The sequence below is a fragment of the Oryzias melastigma genome, linkage group LG8, assembly GCF_002922805.2.
Source record: "Oryzias melastigma strain HK-1 linkage group LG8, ASM292280v2, whole genome shotgun sequence".
Taxonomy (NCBI): domain Eukaryota; kingdom Metazoa; phylum Chordata; class Actinopteri; order Beloniformes; family Adrianichthyidae; genus Oryzias; species Oryzias melastigma.
Genome location: NC_050519.1, coordinates 2,511,391 through 2,533,497, shown reverse-complemented (window position 1 = coordinate 2,533,497; position 22,107 = coordinate 2,511,391). Strand labels below are relative to the sequence as shown.

Sequence of the window (22,107 nt, the reverse complement as noted above, 5' to 3'; positions counted from 1 at the left end):
TTAGGCTAATTTGGCATTTAGCTAATATTTCAGCTGGCTATCAGCTTCAGTGTTTTTAGGTATCAATCTCAGCATCTTTAGCTACCAGCATTCACACTAGCATCATATATGTTAAAAAGTTAATGCTTTAAAGTTTTAAAAATGTGGTTTTAGAGTGTTCAATAAATGTTTATCCTGCTCGGCCCGCGATCTAAGGTTTGTTTTGGATTTTAACCCCTTGTGCGATTGAGTTTGACACTCCTGGACTAAGTGATCCACAGAACACATTTCAAATGTTGTTCTGTTCTTCTTTTTATGGGTTAAAATGAATGTTTGAGAGCATTTGGTTCATCCTTAGAGAACTCTTGCAGGGTGATTTTCATCTGAGTACAATTATTTACATGATGGTCGCATTTTTCTGTTGAGTGTGCCTGGGTAAAGTCTCACATGTCCCAGGAATGGATGGACCAAAGACCAAGTCTCCAGTATCATTATTTATTTATTTATTCTCAAATTCTTACATTTTCTCAAAATTGGATCTTCTTTTCCATTTTGTTAAATAAACCACAGTTGAAAGAAAACTCCTCTAATTTATTACGCATCTATTTTTTTGGACAAATACTTTTTATTTGGTATATTACATCAGGTAAAAATGACCAGACAAAAGTGATGGTGTAACTTTTGATAGCGAAAGTGTTCTAGGGTTAAAATATAATAAAGAGTGTAAGAATGACATGCTAGTAGCTAGCATTGTAATGCCTCAATGCTGCCACTTCTGGTTTTATTTGTAAGAATTAGACATGTTTTAGACTGTAGTGGGTGTTAACTTGTTCAGGTGTTTTGGGTTTTCCAGGTTGGTGGAGAGTCAAAGATCACCTTAACGGGGTTACAGGTGTGTCTAGTTCCCTTAAAGTCCCCCTCTGATGAATATCCTGTTTTTTGAGTTTTTGACATGTATGTGGTGCATTTTTCTTATGAAAGAGAACAAATGTAATAAGAAATCATTTTGCATTTCTGAGTTTTTCTCCTTTTAAATCTATCAATCAAACTGTCACAGACAAACTGTTTGAATGAATGATCCTCTTTACCTCACAACAGCTCTGCTGCACCCTTAAGGGCAGTTGGGGTTAAGACATTACAAAAACGGACATTACCTCCAGAGAACTTTCCAAAACCTCAACAAGCTTCTATCAGTTCCAGAAAACGGCTAAATTCATATAATTCAGAAGGTAAACCCTTCGACAAATGATTGCATGAGAAATAAGTCAGTCATACGTTCTGCTCATTCTGTGTCTTTTGGAAGAGAAGCTCTGCTGATTGCTAAGATCAGATGTCTTCAAATCTGGACCGAACTTACCGTACGTCTGTTTGCTGCAGCATCCGGATCATCTTTCAGGTTCTGTTTTCGTACCTCCGGAGTTTGTGTATGTTTGTAAACCAAACATGAAAGAGAAGGAGTGACTGAAATTATAGTTAAAATGTTAAAAGTCCTTTTTAAAGACACTTGTGACCTCTATAAATAACTGATATGTTGGGAGCAGAATATCAGAACTAAATGACTCAGTGGGATCTTGAAGTTTCCACAAACAGATGGATTTTATCATTTGACTGATTCATTTTGTCATCTTTGACACATTAGTTGAAAAAAATCCCCACAAGACTGATGTTTTAAACCCTATTTATCTGCAGAGTTTGGATTAGAACTCTCAAAATGTGAAATATTTCTGCAGTCAGTGCTGTCTGACATCCTCTAATAAATCAAAGGCTGCAGGATAAACGGCACGTTGTTGAAAGAAAGAAATATAACAGTGTCACCTGGCTGTCAGCATATTCATTTAAAAGAAGTGGTAATTAATTAATGTCAAGAATAAACACAGCCACCGTATCTTTGGGTGATTCATTATGTTTGTGGGGAAATGTCAGGAAAATCTGAGAATGCACGGCTCAGGTTGATTAATGTTTCAAAGAGCATCATTAAAGATGTTCTATTGATTTTTGCAGAGAAGAGGCGCAGCAGCCGGAATTGTTTCTTTACAATTTGATTTTCAATAATCACCAACTAATTTTTGAAGTTGGTAAATAATGGGTGTTATTTGTAACATTTATCCTGAATGTAAAAAATCCTGTTTTTATTGATTGTCTGAGTTAATTTCTTGTTCCTTTGTTGTTCAGGTCGCACAAAATGTTGTTTTTCTTATTTTATGCCTCCTATACTCAATGTGACAATCATTATATTTAATGCATTCAGTGTGTCACGTTTGTGTACATATATGTACAAATATTCATGATTAGAGCAAATACAATGTCTTTAAATTATTTTCAAATCAATTTTCTTCGTTAGATTGTCATATCAGTGTATTTGAGTTGTTTATTGTTTTTCCCTCATTTGTACGAGTAAAAATTGCCTAAAAACACCCAACAATCCAACAAACTAACCAACCAAACAAATAAATACTCTTCTGTGTTTCCCACCTCATTTTTTTTTTGTTTTAAGTAAAATTTTTAGTATTTGTCTTTTATCTGTCTGTTCTTCCCTCATTGTTCTGGAAATCTTTTTCAGAGATTTTTTCAAACTACATTTATATAATCAATTGTGCAACTTAAATAAATAAATCTCAAGTATTTGCATTTTCATATCCATTTTCTAAACCTGTTTATTTCCATTCCTGGGCTTATTGTGATAATATTTTAGACATTTACATGACTTATTTTCTATATTTTTTAACATTTTTGGTAGCACTTTACAATAAATACACTTAATTAATATAAATTAAAGATTTGTTAAGCATTAATGAACTATTAAATAAAGTATTGACAATCATTTTTATTGTAAGTGTAATACTTAATGCATTAGTGATGTGTAATTATTCAACAAATTTAACCATACTTACAAAGCATTAAGTATGCTTCAAGTAGCCTGTAGTTAGCATACACAATGCTAACCAGTTGCAAAAGACACCTTTTAAAATGCTTTGTAATACATTAAGTAAAGTTCTTTTTTATTTTCCCTTCAGGGATCGCCACAGCGAATCAGCTTCCTTCATCTACACTAAGTAAGGTTAAGCACCTCACGAGACTCCGAAATCACGCAGGTTCTCGCGATAACTCGCCATTAATCTAGGAAGTACTAGTAAACAAACCGTCATTCATTGAATTATACTCTCAACACTTCTTTTTCTGTGTGACTCGTCTTCATTCAGTAGCTAAGGACGGATCTTTTATTGATACTTTTGTTTTATACAGACGTAAATGTACATATTTGACAGTGTTACATTATTGTGTAACACCTAAGGGACACTGAGGTGAAAACAGCGAGTAAAAGTATAGCAGATGCACATGATTTTCGGTTTAGGTTGTTAATACCCTCAAGTTCACAAAAAAAGTGCTCCGGCGTGAAACCAAGGAAACAGAAATGGAGCGCTGGAGAGGCCGGACCAGACCGGATGGAGGGTGAGCGCCTCTCACACTATTCAAGTTAGGAAGAGACTCCAGCGTGTGAGTGCAGCGTAAGCTCGGAGCAACTCGAGCAACTTGAAGAGTTACAGTATATCAAAGAGTGTCAGTTATTTACGGGTCGCCATCTCTGGCGTTAAAGAGTTAACTATTATCAAGTAATACATTTAATAATGCTAAATAATGCACAACACTTAATTTAATAGTTAATTAATGCTTAACTATGCATTAACCATCATGAATTAAGGGGCATGTATTGTGAAGTGTTACCAGATGTTTATAAATGTATCCTTATATCTGAATGTTCAGCATCAGTAAAGCATCAATTCACTATCAATACATCAATTTGATTTGAATAAATACACATTTTACTAATCTGAAAGTTCTTTTTTGAGAATCTGCCACTGAAATGTGTGGGAGAATCAGTCCGCTGAGTTCAAAGATCTGGAAACTTTTTCAGGTTGCAGGAGAAGGATGTGCGCTCCACCTGTGACTCAGCGGCGCTCCTGTGATTCTCCGTGTCACACTAAAGGGATGCATCAGCAGCTTGCATAACTGGGCGTTTTCTTCTTGGTTCTCAGCTGCTTAGCGCCCAGTAGAGCAGTGGATGATGGGAGCTCCGACATGGCATGATCTAAAAACCCACTGGCGCTTCAGTGTGCCCCAGCTGGCTTATATAACTCAGCATGGATGTGCAAACTGCCTCAGCGTTGGGAGAGCTGAGGACACACACGCAGCAGCACTGGTTGTGTTTCTGTGTGTGTCTGCTGCTTCAAACGGATGAAGAAAACATTTGGATTTGTGCGTTTTTCTGCTCAGTAACCACGTCATGCCTTTATCCTCGATGACATCATCATTGTGTCCCCTTGATTTTTGTCTCTTCCTGTAAGATGGAAGTGTTTTTTATCCACCCATGAAAGTCCTCGTGAATAAAATCAGGTGTGTCCCTGAAAAGAAGATGTGCAGATGTAAACCTGTGACCCCGTCCTGCACCCGCAGGGGGGAATGTTTAAGAAGTGTAAAGCTGTGAATCATTATGGCTGAGATGACAAAGAAGTGCTGCACAACTCCTGACACGCAATAGTACGGCTGTGAGGAGAAGAAGAGAGAGACAGCCATCAAGAGAAGCCTGACCTATATAAGAAGGAGGCTGAAATATTTATGGATGAGAGCGTCCTAATTGGCAAGCCACTGGGAGCAGTGTGGCCTCCCCCTCCAATCACTGCCAGCGAAGAGGTTAACGCACACAAACCCGTTCACGTGCCGACCGGCGGTGGCGGTTCAAGGGGCCGGAACGCGGCCTCGTCCACGCGACTGTCATCTGAGAGACGCCTCGCCGGGCTCCGCTCTCCAATCATTACCGGAGCTTTTATCATAACCGTGATCTGCCGCACAGACGGACGGGAACAAGCGCTCAGAGCGCTGAGTCAAACAGCCTAATTGGCTGGGCTTAATCTCCTGCACTGGCACGAGAGGCCTCCATGACTGTCAGACCCCCCCCAGACGGAGACGAGGAGAGGGACACGTCGGGATGCAGAAATGGGTCAGCTGGGATCCACATGCCTCACTAATTATGATGATGAATCAAAGGAAATGTAGCTTTGGATGATTGTTCACCAGGTGAGAACAAATGGACTGTTGGGTTTGATCAGAGCATCAGATACGCCGACGACACTCGACTACATGATCTCATGGAGAGGGGACTTGGTCTGCAGCAGGGGTGTGTAAACGTTTTTCAAATAGAGCCAGACTTGGTGAAGTGATGAGACATTCTTTGAACTATTTAATAACATTAAATGCAAATGAACTACTTATTTCAATGGCTTATTTTCAAGGTTTAGTATCGATTATAATTTCTAGAAACGACTCGATTCAGATTTTTTTCCGATTCTTAAATTCAATTCAATTTTGAGTTTACACATTTAGACACATTTATTTAAAAATACATTAATAATGCTTTGAATATATTTATATTAATCTGATACCTTTCACATACTGTAAAATGTGAATGAAATATTGAAATATTGAGAATATCGTGAAATATTGAGAATGTGAATATCATACAGTGTTACATGGTTCCTCCTTTAAGTCTCCTTAAAGATCCACATAAAACCAAATTGCTGCTTTATTTGAAACATCAAAGGATGAACAAAAACAATAGAACATTTCCTTCCAAAAAGAACCCCAAAAAATAAAATTATGATTAAATAAAAAGTCAAATTCCATCAAAGTAAAAGGAAATGTATTGATTTAAACCAGGGGTGTCAAACTCAATCGTATGGGGGGAACAAAATCTAAAACACACCTCAGGTTGTGGGACTAACAAGATAAACATTTATTAAATACTCTAAACTAATTTTTAAAACGTAACTAACAAAAAGGCAGGAATATTATTCCAGAACAAATCAATTTAAACCCTAAATAACTTTCAATATTTTACTCTCCATAAAAGTATATTTTGTCAAATTTATACAGTTAGAAGTGAATGTAAGATAACATCGGGCCATTAATAACAATAAAATAAAATGATCTGGAGGGCCGGATCCGGCCCCCGGGCCTTCATTTTGACACATATGATTTAAACTCTTCATAACAACAAAAAAGGGGAAAAAAAGAATCCAACAGGGGAGCAGATCTGTAACCATGGTGACATTTGCTATGGCTACAACATTTTCAAACTTGCGTCTGTTGCTTCACAGTGACTGTTACCATGGAAACGGCTGCCTCCAGCATCCCAACCAGCAGCAGCAATGTAAACAAGGATTAAAAACTTTACAGAAAGGAGTGTGCAGCGCTGCAGAACGTCACGGCTCAGACCTTCGGCGGAGTATCGACTAAAACAAAGCAGCACTTCATCACGAGGTCACATTGTTGTGATTTTTTTTTAGGATTAGTAAGCAAATGAGCTCGACAAGAATCTCTGTTTTGCTTGCACAAAAGAAAGGAGAGCAGAAATCAATGGGCTGTGTTTACAGGGTACACAGCCGACTGCAATGCTGTGAGTTATGTTACACACAGCCGAGCAGCAAAAACAGACGAGCTGCTTGGCAAGGCGGGCGGAGACGGCGCTGACACGCAGCCAGCATCAGCTACTGGCAGCTCGCTCCACTCTCAGCAAAAAGTGGGACAAAACTCGCAAAGGGAAACTGTGAGGCAGAACCGCCTCATGCGATGACTTTTTTTTCTTTGCACGTGTGGAGGATGAATGGGGAGAATACTCACGCAAGAAGTACTCGGATGGATCCGCCTCGTAATCCGTCTCCTCGGGAAAGTGGTCTATCTGTTTACACATCCCTTTGAAGTTTCCTGGAGGGAGAAGAGGAGAGACGAAGAGTTCAGGAGAGTTCACGCTGCTGGCAAACATTTCACCTCAGAGAGCGACGGCGAGCAACAACAACAACAACAACCCTCAGATCAGGAAGTTTATGCACAAAGAGCGACTGAAAGCTCCGTCTTTCTGTCTGATTGGAGTGTTTCTGTAACCAACAGATTAACTTTCAGAAAACCTTTCTAACAGCCAGCAGAGAGCAGATCAGAACAGCTCATATCAGAGGCTCTGTGTTCAGCAGGAAGACCTGCAGCAGTTGGCAGCTTGTAAACAAGCGCGGTGCAGCTGGTGCGACCTGGAGCGGCTCCAGCTGCCGTGCTCTGGGAACCTCATTTCTTACTGCCCGTCCACTTGGCTGACAACCGCTCAGACACCTCATCCAGGAGGCGCCGCCCCTCTCCCCCTCCACCTTTGTGCCGCATCAATCCCGTCTGCGAGCAGTTTTGGCCCTTACGGGGTCACCCGGGGTGGCCTTGGCAGGGGGAGGCGGCCATAAGGAGGCCATTACGGAGACCTGCTGCTGCTGGAGAGAGCGGGCAGATGCCGATGCGTTTGATTAGGCCAGATTAGTGTTTCATTAATTTTTTTCATCTCGTCTCCCTTCAGTGTCCCTCTAATTAGAGGGGACAGGTGTTGGTTACCATGGCGCCAGGTGTTGCAGGGGGGGTATGATGGGAGCAGAGGGGTGTAGTTATTAGTTTGTGAGCCAACCACATGAGGTGTTAGACAAAGTCACACCTGCAAAATAAAAGAAGCATCAAGATGTCCACTCACTATTATTTTTACTCCTTTCTTCAATTACCCAGAAAACTTTGACACAAAACAGGATTTTTAATTCCGACATTTATTACGAGCCAGGCTTCCCTGATGCTGAAATGCTCAAATTGGAACACCTCCCCTAAAAAACAACATCTGTTGCTCTGAACATGTTTCCCTCCACAGATGTGTCTTTATTCTGCAAACACATTCTGACAGTCAGACTTTTGCGTTTGAGCGTTTGTTTATTTGGGACAAAATGAACATTGAAAACAAATGTAAATGTGTCAGATTTTAACCTGGTTTCCATCTGGCAGGTTGATGTTATTTAGATGAATTAAACAGAATTTAAGAGGTAATAATTACACAAAAATAAACACAAGTACAAGAAATTATTTTAGAAAGAAACATTTTAAATCAGTGTCTCTTTTGTGATAAAATATTCTGATTCCTGGTCATATCTGATCACACTTTTGACTCACATTTTAATTATAAATTTGCAGTTTTTAGTCAAAATCCAGAGGACATAGTTTCTGCAGAGCGGCAGGAGATTTGCCTCCGAGTTGTGTGCGGGACCGTTGACGTGGAGCAGCCTCACTCCCGTTTCTCCTCCCAGTTGCTGAGAGTTCTCTGTTTTCACTCTTTCCTGCATACTGCTCACACCCCCAATCCAACATTATTGGAGTAACAAAAACGCAGATAAATATCGGAGCAATCCAGTCGTACAGTTTGGAGCCAGATTCCAGCTCAGATGAGGAAGATAGGTGCTTGCATTTTCTACGCCACAAATATGATATTTTTCAAACTGTATTTTTCGTCTGTTGCTGATTCACAACAATTTGAACTAAAAAATACTCAAAATTTTATATTTCTTTATATACCTCTTCCATCGTCAGAAAAATTCCACATGTTTAAAAAAGATAATTTTCATTAAAATGAGTCTTTAAGGATAACAAAACTTCCTCTTGTAGTGATGAGAATGCTGGAACAAATGAAACACTACAGGATTTGTGCTGCTTTCTGAGAGGCTAATGTGGTTCTGTTTTCTTGGTTCTGTGCTCTGTATGTCATTTAAACTTTCTTAATATAAACGAAAATATAACATCTTTCCTCTTTATAAAAGTGTTGTTTAACCACCTTAGACAACTTTTGCTGCCTATAGTTTTTAGATTGTTTAACTTGTATACGGTGGCCGACACGGCTCACATAAGTGCAAAAGACACAACACAATGACAAAAGCGGGAGGACAACGACAAAAGCCGAAGCAAGACGATAAAAGCCGAAGCAAGACGACAAAAGCAAGACGACAAAGGCCTGAGCACAGTGAAGCAAAACGACAAAAGCCGAAGCAAGATGACAAAAGCTGAAGCAAGACGACAAAAGCTGAAGCAAGACGACAAAAGCCAAATCAAGACAAAAAAAGCCGAAGCAAGACGACAAAAGCTGAAGCAAGACGACAAAAGCTGAAGCAAAACGACAAAAGCCGAAGTAAAACAACAAAAGCCGAAGCACAGCGAAACAAGATGACAACAGCCGAAGCAAGACAAAAAAGCCGAAGCAAGACAAAAAAGCCGAAGCAAGACAAAAAAGCCGAAGCAAGACAAAAAAGCTGAAGCAAGACGACAAAAGCCAGAACACAATAAAAAAAGCCTGAGCACAATGACAAAAGCCGAAGCAAAAAAAGACAAGCCGAAGCACAGCGAAGCAAGACGACAAAAGCTGAAGCAAGACGACAAAAGCTGAAGTAAGACGACAAAAGCCGAAGAAAAACAACAAAAGCCAAAGCACAGCGAAACAAGACGACAAAAGCCAAAGCAAGACGACAAAAGCCGAAGCAAGACAACAAAAGCCATAACACAACGACAAAAGCCAAAGCACAGTGAAACAAGATGACAAAAGCTGAAGCAAGACGACAAAAGCTGAAGTAAGACGACAAAAGCCGAAGAAAAACAACAAAAGCCAAAGCACAGCGAAACAAGACGACAAAAGCCGAAGCAAGACGACAAAAGCCGAAGCAAGACAACAAAAGCCATAACACAACGACAAAAGCCAAAGCACAGTGAAACAAGACGACAAAAGCCGAAGCAAGACGACAAAAGCCAAAACACAACGACAAAAGCCGAAGGACAACAAAAAAATACCGAAGCACAATGACAAAAGCGTTGTGTGTCGTTGTGTTGTGTCTTTTACATTGATGTGACCACCGTACTTCTAAGATGAAGCTGGTGTGAATACAGTTGAGTTTTCCTGTGGCTCTAACGTCTAGGCTGCACCCTGCAGTTGGGATAGGCTCCAGCAGCTCCTAGGAGCCTGAACAGGACAATAAAAGCTGCAAAATCTCCCCAGCGTTATAATGCTACTGTCTCCATCCGTGGTGTCTCGGCCTTCCGTTTTGCCACCTTTGTTAATGAAATGTCGAGCTCTTCTTCACACATTTGCAGAGTTTTTGACCAGGGAAGAGTTTTGCAGCAGGAGCGTGGGAACCTCTGCATGCCCGCTAATCCTCCTCATCCTGGAGAACTCATTTCTCCCACTGACTCAGCTTTGGCACTTCATCAAAAAAATCATTGATTTCCATCAACAGGTTCTGTGGCAATTAGACCAATCACAGGGGAAAGATAAAAAGACAAGGCCAATGTGGAGGGAAGGGGAGATAGGGCCGAGAACGGAGGTTTTTGAAGGACGAGGAGAAGGAAGATGGAATACATCAAGTTTAAGTGTTACAGTAATTGCTGAGGCGTGAAAAAGCCCTCCAGAGTTTAACAGAGCTGCAAAGTTTTTGAACTCGCTGCTCTGACAGACTGGAGATTAGAAGTGGTATTTTTCTATCAGCTGGAAGGTGATCTCTGCTCACAAAAGCCAGCTAAAGCTGGAGGCGCACAATCCTCCCAAGCTTTGTTATCTAAATGTTGCATGCCAGCTTTCAGGAGAGCGTTCTGTAGGTGTTACCGGGCCGCCTCCTGTGACTACATATAACAATATATCCTCCATCTCTGCTGCTTAAATACGCTTTGAGGAGTCTTTAGGAGAACATTTTTCACCAAAAGATGACTCCGTCTGCACAAACTCACGTCTGTTAACAATGTTATCAAGCGCAGATGAGATCTAGTAGAGAAGAGTCGATTGAGGAGGCCCTCCCCTCAATTACGGCGCTGAAAGATTAATGTGACACTTAACGTCCTCGTTGTTGTCAGACGTGTAAACTCAGCAGGTTTGTAAATGTTTTATAATGGCATCCTCATTTCAGGGGCGTCCCGGTGTGAACATCACGACGAGGGCGCTCACGGGAAACGTGGAGTTCAGGCGGGGACACCTAAGCGGAGGTTCAGGTGTGCTGCGGGTCACAGCGCTCCTCTCCTAAAATGCTGGAGAGCTCAGAGTTTTGCAAAAGTTTTAGAAGAAACTAAAAGTGAGATCTAAAAGCTTTGAGGAGAAATCTGTAAAAAACAAAAACATTTTAAGGATTTCTCCCTAAAAATTGCAAACAACTTTGGTGTCACTTCGAAATAACTGTCTCTGCATTATTTTCTTTTGTTTACTTTTTATTTTGAGTTCAATCGACTCAGTGGTGGATTGTTTGTCTTGAGACAGGGGTCTGCAGCCTTTGACGCGGAAAGAGCCATTTGGGTTTGTTTTCTACTCATCAAAACCTAGAAGGAGCTGCAAAGTCTTATTTTGATACTGCTTTGCATTTATTACATTGTATTTTTTAACAATAAATATGAATTATGTTTCTTTTCTGGCAGAAGGAATAAAAATAATAATAATAATATAATAAAAACAGAAATATAAAGAGAAACTAGCATTTTCTCAAAATGTGAAATCATTTTTTACATTTGACGGAACCTCTTACACTGTAAAAAGTGAAACAATGGATCGGTTATTTGATTTGTTTCTTTTAAAATATTAGTTTTTTTTTTAAATCAAATTCAGTCTTTTAGTTGAGCAAACCATCAACTCAAGATTTTAATTTGATGAAAACTAAGAATTTTAAATGTACAAAGTTTTTGTTTATTGATCCAGTTTTATGATTTTCTTTCAAATTAAAAAACGCCTATGAAAAGAGATGGTAATTTTTTTCAATCACAAATGCTTATTTTAGTTTCATTTTTCATCCTTTTATTATTGATTCTAGTTTATGGTGATATCTTTAATTATTCATTATAATGTAGAGAAAAATAAGCAGTTAATCTTTTGCTGGTATTGTAGGTTAGTCTATCTAATAAGGAGGAAATTACAGCCGGACATCCTAAGCAGATTTTTTCTGCTTCAGAATTACGCTGATTGTGTTAACGGTTAAAAAGTTGTGGTATATTATTAAAGAGTGTGTGCTATTTAAACGCCACCGGTGACATCTCAGGTGTTAAAGGGTAAAACCCCACTCTGATCATCTTTTTCACTATTTTAAAAGTGGTCTTTCAATTATACTTATTGTGTTTTTAGCCATAATGTGCTAAGTCTGTGGACACACTGGAAACCTGCATCTAAGTTGTGAGCGGGACCATTGGCATGGATCCCTCCGCCCCGTTTTTCAGAGTTTGGAGAAGGGAGCTTGTAGGCCGCCCCACATATTTTATACATCAAAAATCGAGGTTCCTCTGCTCACACGCGAGACGGCGTCAGAATCGATCTGTAGCCAGAAGCAGAAAAGAGAGAAAAAAGGGAAAAAGGTCGAAAGCTTAAAACGATATTTTTGTTGTGGCCGACTCCAGCAGGGGGAGGGGCTTCCGGCTATTAACTTTCTGGCGCCATATTTTTTTCTCTGTAGCCAGATTCTTGTGAAAAATTAGCTCTTTTTCAAACTGTCTTTTTTCTTCTGCTCCAGATTCAAAACAATTTGACTAAAGAAATACTCAGAAATGCATAATGTTCTTTATATACGTCCTCCATCATGACAAAAGTGCTACATGAACATTTAAAAACACCAAAAACTAAAATATTCCTCCTAAAAATCTTGATTTTTTTTTTCTTCTGCAACACATTTTTTTTTTTTTGAGTTTCGTAATGCGGTTTCATATCTAACTGATTTATTTAACTTAATTAAAATATTTAAAATAAAAAACATTAATAGAAAGCGTTAACCAGAATGCACTGAGCTGCCGGTTCCGAGGAACGTGGATGTCTGAGGCGCTCCTGCAGGGACCACAGTAGTTTTATCTGGACCTGTTCAGTCAACCCAGAATGAGCTACACACTCGCCCCATGCCCTCTCCGTCCCCTCCTGTCCTCCACAACCACAAAGCACTTCATTACCACGGGGCCGGGAGTCACACAGAGGCAGCGGAGTGCAGTGGAGAGGATGGCTCGGGGGCAGATTTATGGTCTCCCAGCGCAGCAAGTCTCAGGGTCTGGCCCCGAGGCGCTGGGCTGCAGTCGGTCAGCCTGTTTCAAGTGCTTTTGGCACAAACACACAACCACTAGGAGGGTGACATCACTGCTCTCTATTCATGCGGTCGAGGGGAAACCAGGGCGGCATTCACTGGAGCTTTGGAGCAGATCCAGTCCAGACAAAGCTCTGCTTGATGAGGAAACATTCAGGTTTGGGTTTCATCTAGTTTAAGGAAGTCTTTTCTGCTGTTAGTGATGGCACAAGAAGGCCACTTGGCTCCTGGTCAATTATACAAGAGCAGTGAAGCAAACACTCGTTTTCTCTTTAGAATCTTTTTGTTCTTTTCCTGAAGAATTTCTGTAGAACCTCCAGTTTCTTATCTGACACCTGATCTCTATTCATGCCACCTCGCGATGGCGAGGCATCGGAACAACCTTTAAGACTTCATGCATGATTCTTTTGAAAATTGCTGTCATGAATGGAGACGGCATCAGTCAGGGGTGCAGGATGGGCCACCTTCTGGGGTCAGTCGACGAGCCACTTTTCTCCTTCAGAATTTACTGGAATTATCGTGTTAGTAAATCAAAGAACATGAACACTGGAGCTCCGGTGTGAAAGGATTAATGTGGGTGCGCTCAAAGCACAGAAGTTCACATTTAAATGTAAGTAAAGACTTTTTGTTGTAGCATGACCTTTTTAAATGTATAAAACTGATAGCTCTGCGCTAACGCTAGCTGACCGGCGACTATTGGTGACGTCATCGAGTGTAAGTGATGCCTGAAATCGAAGACACTTTTTTTCAAAAATGCTCTTTTTGGACGGCTAAATTCGGATTGGGAGTAATTGTTTTAGACTGGATGAATGCGAGATTTTAGAGCCGACAGGAAATTGTTTGAAGAGCGATTTTCCATAAGTTTTGAGACATCTAATATCATCGTTTTGGTTCTGATGGTTCAATATAGGCCTGTCCAACTTGTCATATGGACGTACAGTTCATACTCCCTCTGCGTTACTTAATCACTCCAACTTGTTGTTTTTGACATGCTGGCTGTTCTTATTCGATCACGGGTCCCCACCAGGTTAGGGTACCTGTACCGGTACCAAGACTAGTGGTCTGCGTCCTGATATCTGGGGGCCGCTGATAAGTATATGTGGCCCAGTACCAAGCAACACTCGGACTGGTACTGAACTGGGGTTGGGGACTCTGGATTTAATGGAAACAAGCAGCACGTCAAGAAACGATACGTTAGGGACACTCAAAACGTCAAAAAGTAACGCAGATGTCCATACGGCCATACATGAGTTGAAGTTGACCTTCACCTGCACAATATGAGTAAAATCTGCAATGTGTAATATCTGTGTTTGAAACTGCGATGGCCGTATGACTTGCGATAAAAGGACAAAGCAAAACAAAAAAACGAATAAATTTTAATTTCACTGTGGGATCAATAAATAAAGGAAAAAGAGAAAACTAACCAGATTAAAGCTAAAAATGTATTTTTGAAATGTTTTACAACAGGGGTCTCAAACTGTTGTTTGAGCCGCGGACCATTTGCGGCCCCCAAATCAATATTTTCGGCCCCCGCCAAAGTTCAATGTCTACGAAGTAAAATACTTCTTTATGTTCACGCTTCTTTGATGATAGCTTTGTATTTGCTTTGTGATGTTTCAGTTTGGTTTATGCTTAAAACTTAGCATTTGCTTTTGTTGTTGGATCTGAAAATTCCTTAGCAACAGTTGCTAGCGTCGTTAGCTCATGTCATTTCACAGGACACGCTAAAGATATGGCTAAGTAGTACATGGACATGAACAAATGTTCGTTAGACATGGACAGTGGACACAAAAACATATTTTGGTCACAAATGGAACCCCAAATAGTCCAGCCTCAGCCGGACTAAAGGAAAATGTGGTTTGAGAACCATGTTTTACAACCTATATTTTCAATTTGGCAACAAGCACATTCTCCAAAGTGTTGCTCTCAGACATCGCAAGTCTTATTCGGTCACGTGTTGGGGAAAAAAGTATTTTTTTGTTTTTTTTTATACTCCCGCACCATGTAGAAGGGGGGCCTTCTCTCATGAAATGGCTCCAGTGATTCATCAATGACACGAAGAGCTCCATACCATTGGTTTAATGCATAAAGGGCTTTATTTGATTCGTTTCTACAAATAACAAAGAGATAGTTTAGTATTGGTGCAACCGGAGACCACTTATTGACACTTATGTCTTCTTTTGCTGTATGCACACCGCACTGGGCTTATATTGAACCATCAGAACCAAAGCGATCAGAGTAAATGCCTCAAAACTTATGGAATATCACTCTTCGAACAACCGTCATCTTTCCTGTGTCGGCTCTAAAATCATGCATTAATGTGGTTTATTATCTGGTTTCTGGAGAGACGAAACGATCAGAACCAGAGCGTTCCTGGACGCTCGAAGAGACACACATCCAGGTCGGGTCTGCCCACACATGACACCCTCCAACAGTGATCAAATGGGTCCACAGCTGCCACAGCTCTGCAGACAGAGACAAAGGTTTGATGAGACACAAAGGCGTAGGAGGTGCATGGCGGGAAGGGGAGGGTGGCGTGGAGGAGGCTGCAGGGGGTCAGCAGGACTTGACTGAGTAGGAGGTGCCGTTTAGAAGAGAAAGAGTGAGAGACAGAGATATTTAAGCCCACTTCTGATTTGCCAGTGGGCGGCATTCTCAAAAACTTTCCAGTCAGCCACAGAGTGCGTCAGCATCCAGAACCCCCCCTCCTCCTTCACGTCCTCCTCCCACCTCCATCTTCAGTCCCAACAGCAGCCGTTGCCATGTGGACATCGGAGCTGTTCTCTTCAGTTTCCATGGATATGGCGATCCGGGCTGCTACTGGTGGGAGCATCACATGGACGGAGCCGGTGAGGTGTCTTTAACCCCTGGACACAGCAGCTTCAGTGACACGGCACGCAGGGTTAGTCAGCAGCCGCTCCTCTGACACACATAAACCGACCGAACACGCCAACATCTGCATAGAGAAGCAAACTAAACCGCTTCTTTATGGAAAATGTAAAGCAGAGGCGTCAAACTCAATTGCACAAGGGGCCAAAACCCCCAAAACACCTGAGGTCGCGGGCCGAACTGGATAAACATTTATCGAACACTCTAAAACTAAATTTTTTAAACTTTAAAATCACAACTTTTTAACATAATTATGAACTAGATATATAGCATTACCTGTGATAGTGCTAGTGTGAATGCTGTAAGCTGAATTTGTCCGTGGAAGATGCTAGTGCTGATAGCTCAAAGTGTTGAAATTGACAAAAAAAACAGCTAGCATATAGCTTAAAAAATAGGTAAACCTCAAAATATCCTAAAATACCTGAAAAATCCTACATCAGTCAAAACAGCTAGCATGTAAATATTTGCCCACCTTCAAAACAGCGTAAGAAAATGTAAAAAGAAATGGCTAAATTAACCTTATTAACTTTATTTCTCGACATGAAAAATGCATTTGACCAAATTAACCAAATTCAATTTGTCCAATAATTCAATAAAATGGATAGAATCAGATATTTCAAATAGATCTCAGTCTGTTCAAATACACAATTCTTTCTCTTCTTCTCGTCCTCCGATGTCCCCCAAGGATCTATTCTAGGGCCCTTGCTATTTTCTCTTTACATAAATGATCTTCCAACAGTTTTCATACAGATGTTTGCTGATGATACCGTCATTTATGCACTTAGTAAAAACACGTTTCAGGTGGCTGAAATTCTCACTGAAGCTGTGGGTCAAATTGCTAAATGGTTGGATCTGTCAAGCTTAAAACTCAATATGAATAAGATGTTTTTCTCGAAATCAAACTGTATAAATGCACACATAGATGTCTTTGTTATTGGAAAAAAAAGAAGTTGTCTAAAGTTGTCAAAAATGACATTCAAGCCACAAATCAAAAGAGCGTGTAGCCGTGTCAAATTTAATCTGTCAAATTTCAGATTTATTCGGGCACATTTGACGCTACAGTCTGTTAAAATGTTTATGCATGAGATGGTTTTGTCACACATGACATATTGTCTCAACCTGTTCACAGACCAACAAAACAGCGTTACAACCCTATACAAACAAACAATTAAAATACTTGATGAGAAACCTTTTACATGCTAACCTGGGACAACTTTATTAAAAACACAAAACTCTAGTCTCAAAACTTGGACTATTTTGATATTTATTAAGTTTTTTGGCTAATTTGGAGTTTAGCTAATATTTCAGCTGTATCCTAGCTATTTTGGCTAACTTAGGCTTGTTTAATATTTTAAGGCTAATTTTGCATTTAACTAAGATTTTAGCTAGCTATCAGCTTTAGCGTTTTCAGCTCTTACCTTCAGCATTTTCAGCTATTAGCTTCATGTTTTTAGCTACCAATTTCAGCATCTTCAGCTATCAGTACTAGCATTAGCATCTTCAGCAGCCAAATTCAGCTTACAGCATTCATACTAGCACTGTCGCAGGTAATGCTATATGTCTAATTTTTAGCTAGTTTTAGGCTAATGATGGTTAAGATGTGTGCTTTACATCCAGTTTGGGAATTACCCGATTAGTCGACTAATTGGAAAAAATAATCGGTGATTAGTCGACTATTAAAATAACCGCTTGTGGCAGCACTACTCCAAACACGGGTCATTAAACCGCAGAGATGAATGCAAACATTCTCCTCTAGTCTCCCAGAGTGCATGTGTGCCCAGGTATGAGCGCGTAAATCCCCCGTGGAGGGAAAGGTGACGGGTTCACCCATGTTACACTCCAACTATTCGTGGCTCCTAATGAACAGCCGCCCCAGAGGAGGTGACAAGAGGGCTAATCGCCTTATTCATCTTCATAATCACACCTTATTCATCCTTATAATCACTGTATTCATCTTAGTAATGACCCTGCAGAACCAGGGAGGCCCTCACGCGCCACTGCTCCCTTTGTGCCAACATACAGGAGCGTTTTGGGGCTGCAGAAACCATTCATTCATATGTCGTGTTTAGACAAATGAATGACAGACTGAGCTTCTTCAGCTTTACTAATGAGGCTGAAAAAAAAACTCAGACTGGTGTTTTAACATCCCCTTCCTTATAGGTTGTGAAATATTATCCAAATTTGTATTAAAATCAAGGAGGCAAGTAACCGTGAAAGAAACGCAGCACCAGCAAATATGGATGTGCATACTGCAGGTGGTGACGCTGGCAGGTGTGTAACGCAGCAGCTGTAGCTGCAGGTGAGCCGGGAGGCGGACTAATGAGGGCAGCGAGGTGCCGTCAGGTTTTAGTTTATGGAGCCTGACTGACAGACGCTCGTTTGACTTCCTGCAACTCTGAGCTTCCCCGGCGAAGATGCTCCTCGTTTCTGATCTCAAGCTAAGAGAACTGCTGCTGTGCAGCGCAGCTCAACCCGACATGACAGATGGTCACTGAGTCTGCTTCTGCGGTAGGTTTCTGTCCGTCCATGTGGAGGGAGCTCTCCTACACAAAGACAAATGAATCTTATGTGGAGATCTTACAATAAAACAGAGTTAAATAATTGTTTCCTTTATGGAATAATGTGGATTCAGTCGGACTGAAAGCTTAGATGCTACGGTGGCCCTGAAGGGCAAATCTCATCAACATTCAATGCAAAAAGATCACAATTAAAAAAGCAAAACAACAAAAAAAAAACATAAAATTTTTAAAAATAGTAAAGGTAAATTATGATTTTGTTCTTTTTTTATCTGTGCTAATGCTAACACTAGCATTAGCTTTGTGTTTGAGACGTGGAGCTGCACATGATCTTTTCTCACCAGTTAAAAGTTGCCTAAATTTCTCACAAAATCCTTGTGAACAGAGCAAAAGTCAGACAATTCCAGCGTGTCTGACATTAAATTCAATGTTATTACTGTTGCAATGTTTTCTAATGTGGTCAGTGAGCTGCTGTTAGCTCAGCCGTAGTTTTAACGTTTTCCTCTTTGTTTTTGCTCACATAACTGTGTCCGATCTGCGGGAAAATAAAGGTAAAAAAAGGATAAAATAATTAGCTAAAACCAATAAAATAAAATAAAAATTGTTTGACAAAAACACGTAGATTACATACATTTATATTTTGATTTGTGGACGATCTTTTGAAAAAAGCAGACGGATGTTTTGCCAGAACTGTAGTAGCTTAAATAGTAACAATAATAACAATAATAATGCATTTTATTTAAAACCACCTTTTTATAACTTTTAAGGATACTGTACAAATTAAAAAAAATAAACACAATGAAATCACTTTAAGGAAAAAAATAAAAAACACAATAATTAAATTGACATCTTAATAAAAGAGAAAGAAACATTAAATATAGTAAATAGAAAAATCTTCTGTCTAAAGATATCGCTGTAAGAAATGTCGTTGCTGAGATGCTGTTTTCTTCTCACTAAAAAGGTTTCCAGAGGACTGGATGATAAATCTTCCTGAATTTTCTCCTTAAATTGGAGAAGAACTGCCCAATGATGTCGTAAAATGTAGATTTTTTTAAAGGCTCAGAGGTTGAATCCCACCTCCCAACATAAAGATGTTGATGTTTGAGACTGAAACATCATCCTTCAGGCCAATAAAATTCACGGAGAAGAAACTGATTTATTGTGACTTATTTTGAGGTGAAACGAGAACCAAAAAGTTTGAAGATCTGAGAGCATCCACCAGGTTGTTCCCCGTCTCAGCTCAAGTATTTCCTGCAGGCTTCCACTATTTCATTGTTCTCCATCCAAGTGAAGACGAGCATTTCTCTGCTGAGGAGGGGATTTTCCTGCCTGCGCTCCATCTGTGCGTCTCCGCCGAGGAGAACGGAAACACCACGACATGCAAGGTCCATTTGCGGCGCAGGGATCACAGCAAGGAGGGGGGTAGGAGGAGATTTCACAGATCCAGGAACAGGAGCGCCAGTGAGTCAGCGGCGTCACAGCACACTGCGTCATGGCCTTCTGGTCCGACGGGGTGAAAGCTGTCTGATTCTCATGAAAACCCTCAGCAGCACCCACAAGGAGAGGCATTCCCAGAGTGTAAGAAGTTCACCGCAACAGCTCGCCCACACCGATCCGAACCATGAATCAACTCCAGGAGGGGTTGGCATCCATGTCAGGCAGCTGCTTGGCATTTGCTCAGCATTGTGCATAAAAGAAACTTCAAACTGGTAACAGGAAGTGGATGTTCCAATGCAGAGAAAAATATAAAACAATGTTTTTGAGCCATCAGATTAAAGTCCCAAGGTGCTCCCAATTGTCTTTTAATTAGAATTATGTCATCTTCACCCCAAATTAAAAAACCTGTCATTTTCCAGGACATAGTTTCTGCAGAGCGACAGGGGTTCATTAGAAATTCACTTCTGAGTTGTGGATGAGGCTGTTGTCATGGAACAACCCCGCCCCCCTTCTCATCATTCATCCATTTACACCAATGAGTTATATTGCCCAACATACATAAAGAGCGGCGCCATGTTGGAAAGGGCAGCAAACAATGAAACATGGCTTATCACATACAATAAAATGGCCATAAAGTATTTAATTTTGTATCGCTTTCAAAAAAAAAAAAAAAACTCTAATCATCACAAAAATAAGACCAACACCATAGTATAGTATTAACCCAGTAAAGCCCACAACATCAAATACATTTTATTTTTTGTATAATATTTAAATTTTTTGGTATAATATTTAAATATTAGTCATTGTCAACAAATTTAGCATTTTTTTTTCAATACAGCAAGTAGATAAATAAAATAAAATAAATAATAATAGATGAGCTAATCCCAATCTAAAGTGTTGAAAATTAGCAAAACATTTTCCCGCCAAAACTGTTTTTGAGATGTCACGGGGGCAGCCATTTTGAAATGTGCAGGAAAAACCCCTCTACTGCCTCTAGTGGAATGATAATGCACTGCACAGCAGAAAACATGGACTGGGTTACAAACAGTGGGTTTTTATTATGCTAATGAGATGGGGGTTTCAGAATTACGTGAATCAGATATGATTCAAATGGTTATACAGGGTTAATGTTTTGGTACAAAGTTCAACAGATGATTGACATTTCAAACTTTATTAACTGACAGTAATAATTTACTTGTGTAAAGTCACATCCCTGTTTGTAGTAAGCAGTAAGCAGGTATCTGGCCCTTTCCAATATGGCGCCCACCTTTACATATACAACAAGCTAGCATAGTGACTCTAGCCAATATAACTCACTGGTTTATTGTCTCTTCCACTAGCTTACACCCCTAATATAACATTAGTGGTGCCACAAAGATGACAAGCAATTTTGGAACGTATAGTTTGAGTCAAACGCCAGCTCAGACCAGGAAAACAAAGACGTTCATGGATCTGTTTGTCTGATGCATGAATGGAGCAAAGTAGGACTTTGCCGTGGTAGCTTTGACGTCACACCTACAAGCTTTAAAACGGCATTTTTTCCAGATTCACAATGATTTGAATAAATAAATAAAATGTTATATTTAATTTTCTTTATATGTGTTATAAATCATTCGAAAAATGTGACATGAGAACATGTTAAAACCACCAAAAACACAGTTTTCATCAGATCCTTGGGTCCTTAAGTCCAAGCAGGCGTGAGAGCTTAGTAAAAACTAGATGTTTGTCATTGAGGAACATTTGAAAAATTTGGTGTCAGAAAGAGACTGTCATTGTCTATTGAGCGTAAACCACTTATGGAAACATACATTTTGTTTCTTGCTTTAAATCAGTTAAATCGTGTTTTTCAGCTTATTTGAAAAAAAAAAAAAATCTGGAATTTTTCTTCAGTTTTTCAAAACTGCTGAGACCTTTTGGGTTGCTGGAGCCTATCCCAACCAATTCTATGTGAACATTTGACGTACACCCCGACTAAAAAGGTGAAATTCCTGCAGAGTTGCACTTCTTCTGACTTTTAAAACCATCTGCTGGATCTGAACTGTCTCTCATGTCTTCCTGGAAACTCTTGACTCATCAATAAATAAAACATCCGGACATGACTGTATAGCTTCAAGTCACTATCGATGATGTCAGACAATGATTCAGCCCAACTTCAGAGTCTTCTGTGATCTATTTTGTTGGAAAGTGCAAAGGTCAATAAACTAATTTGAGCAGTTTAGCTCCGTCTCCTTCAGAAAAGGCTAAACGAACATCACATTCACCCTCCACACTCGCCGGTCCGTGAAGCGCTGAGCTAAGTCCTGCCTGCAGCAGCAAACTGCTTAATCCCTCCCATCTGAAATAATGGACCGGCACAAGCTTAAAAGCTT

The 22,107-nt window shown here is 40.1% G+C and overlaps 1 protein-coding gene across 1 annotated transcript in view; it reads right to left on the bottom strand.

Annotated features, from left to right (window-relative positions):
• cacng2a (calcium channel, voltage-dependent, gamma subunit 2a) overlaps nucleotides 1–22,107 on the bottom strand; it is an 85,308-nt gene that overhangs the window by 21,872 nt on the left and 41,329 nt on the right. The window contains exon 2 of the mRNA XM_024272169.2: nucleotides 6,655–6,738. Coding sequence (XP_024127937.1) covers nucleotides 6,655–6,738 — 84 coding nt within the window. The remainder of the gene's footprint in view (nucleotides 1–6,654; nucleotides 6,739–22,107) is intronic.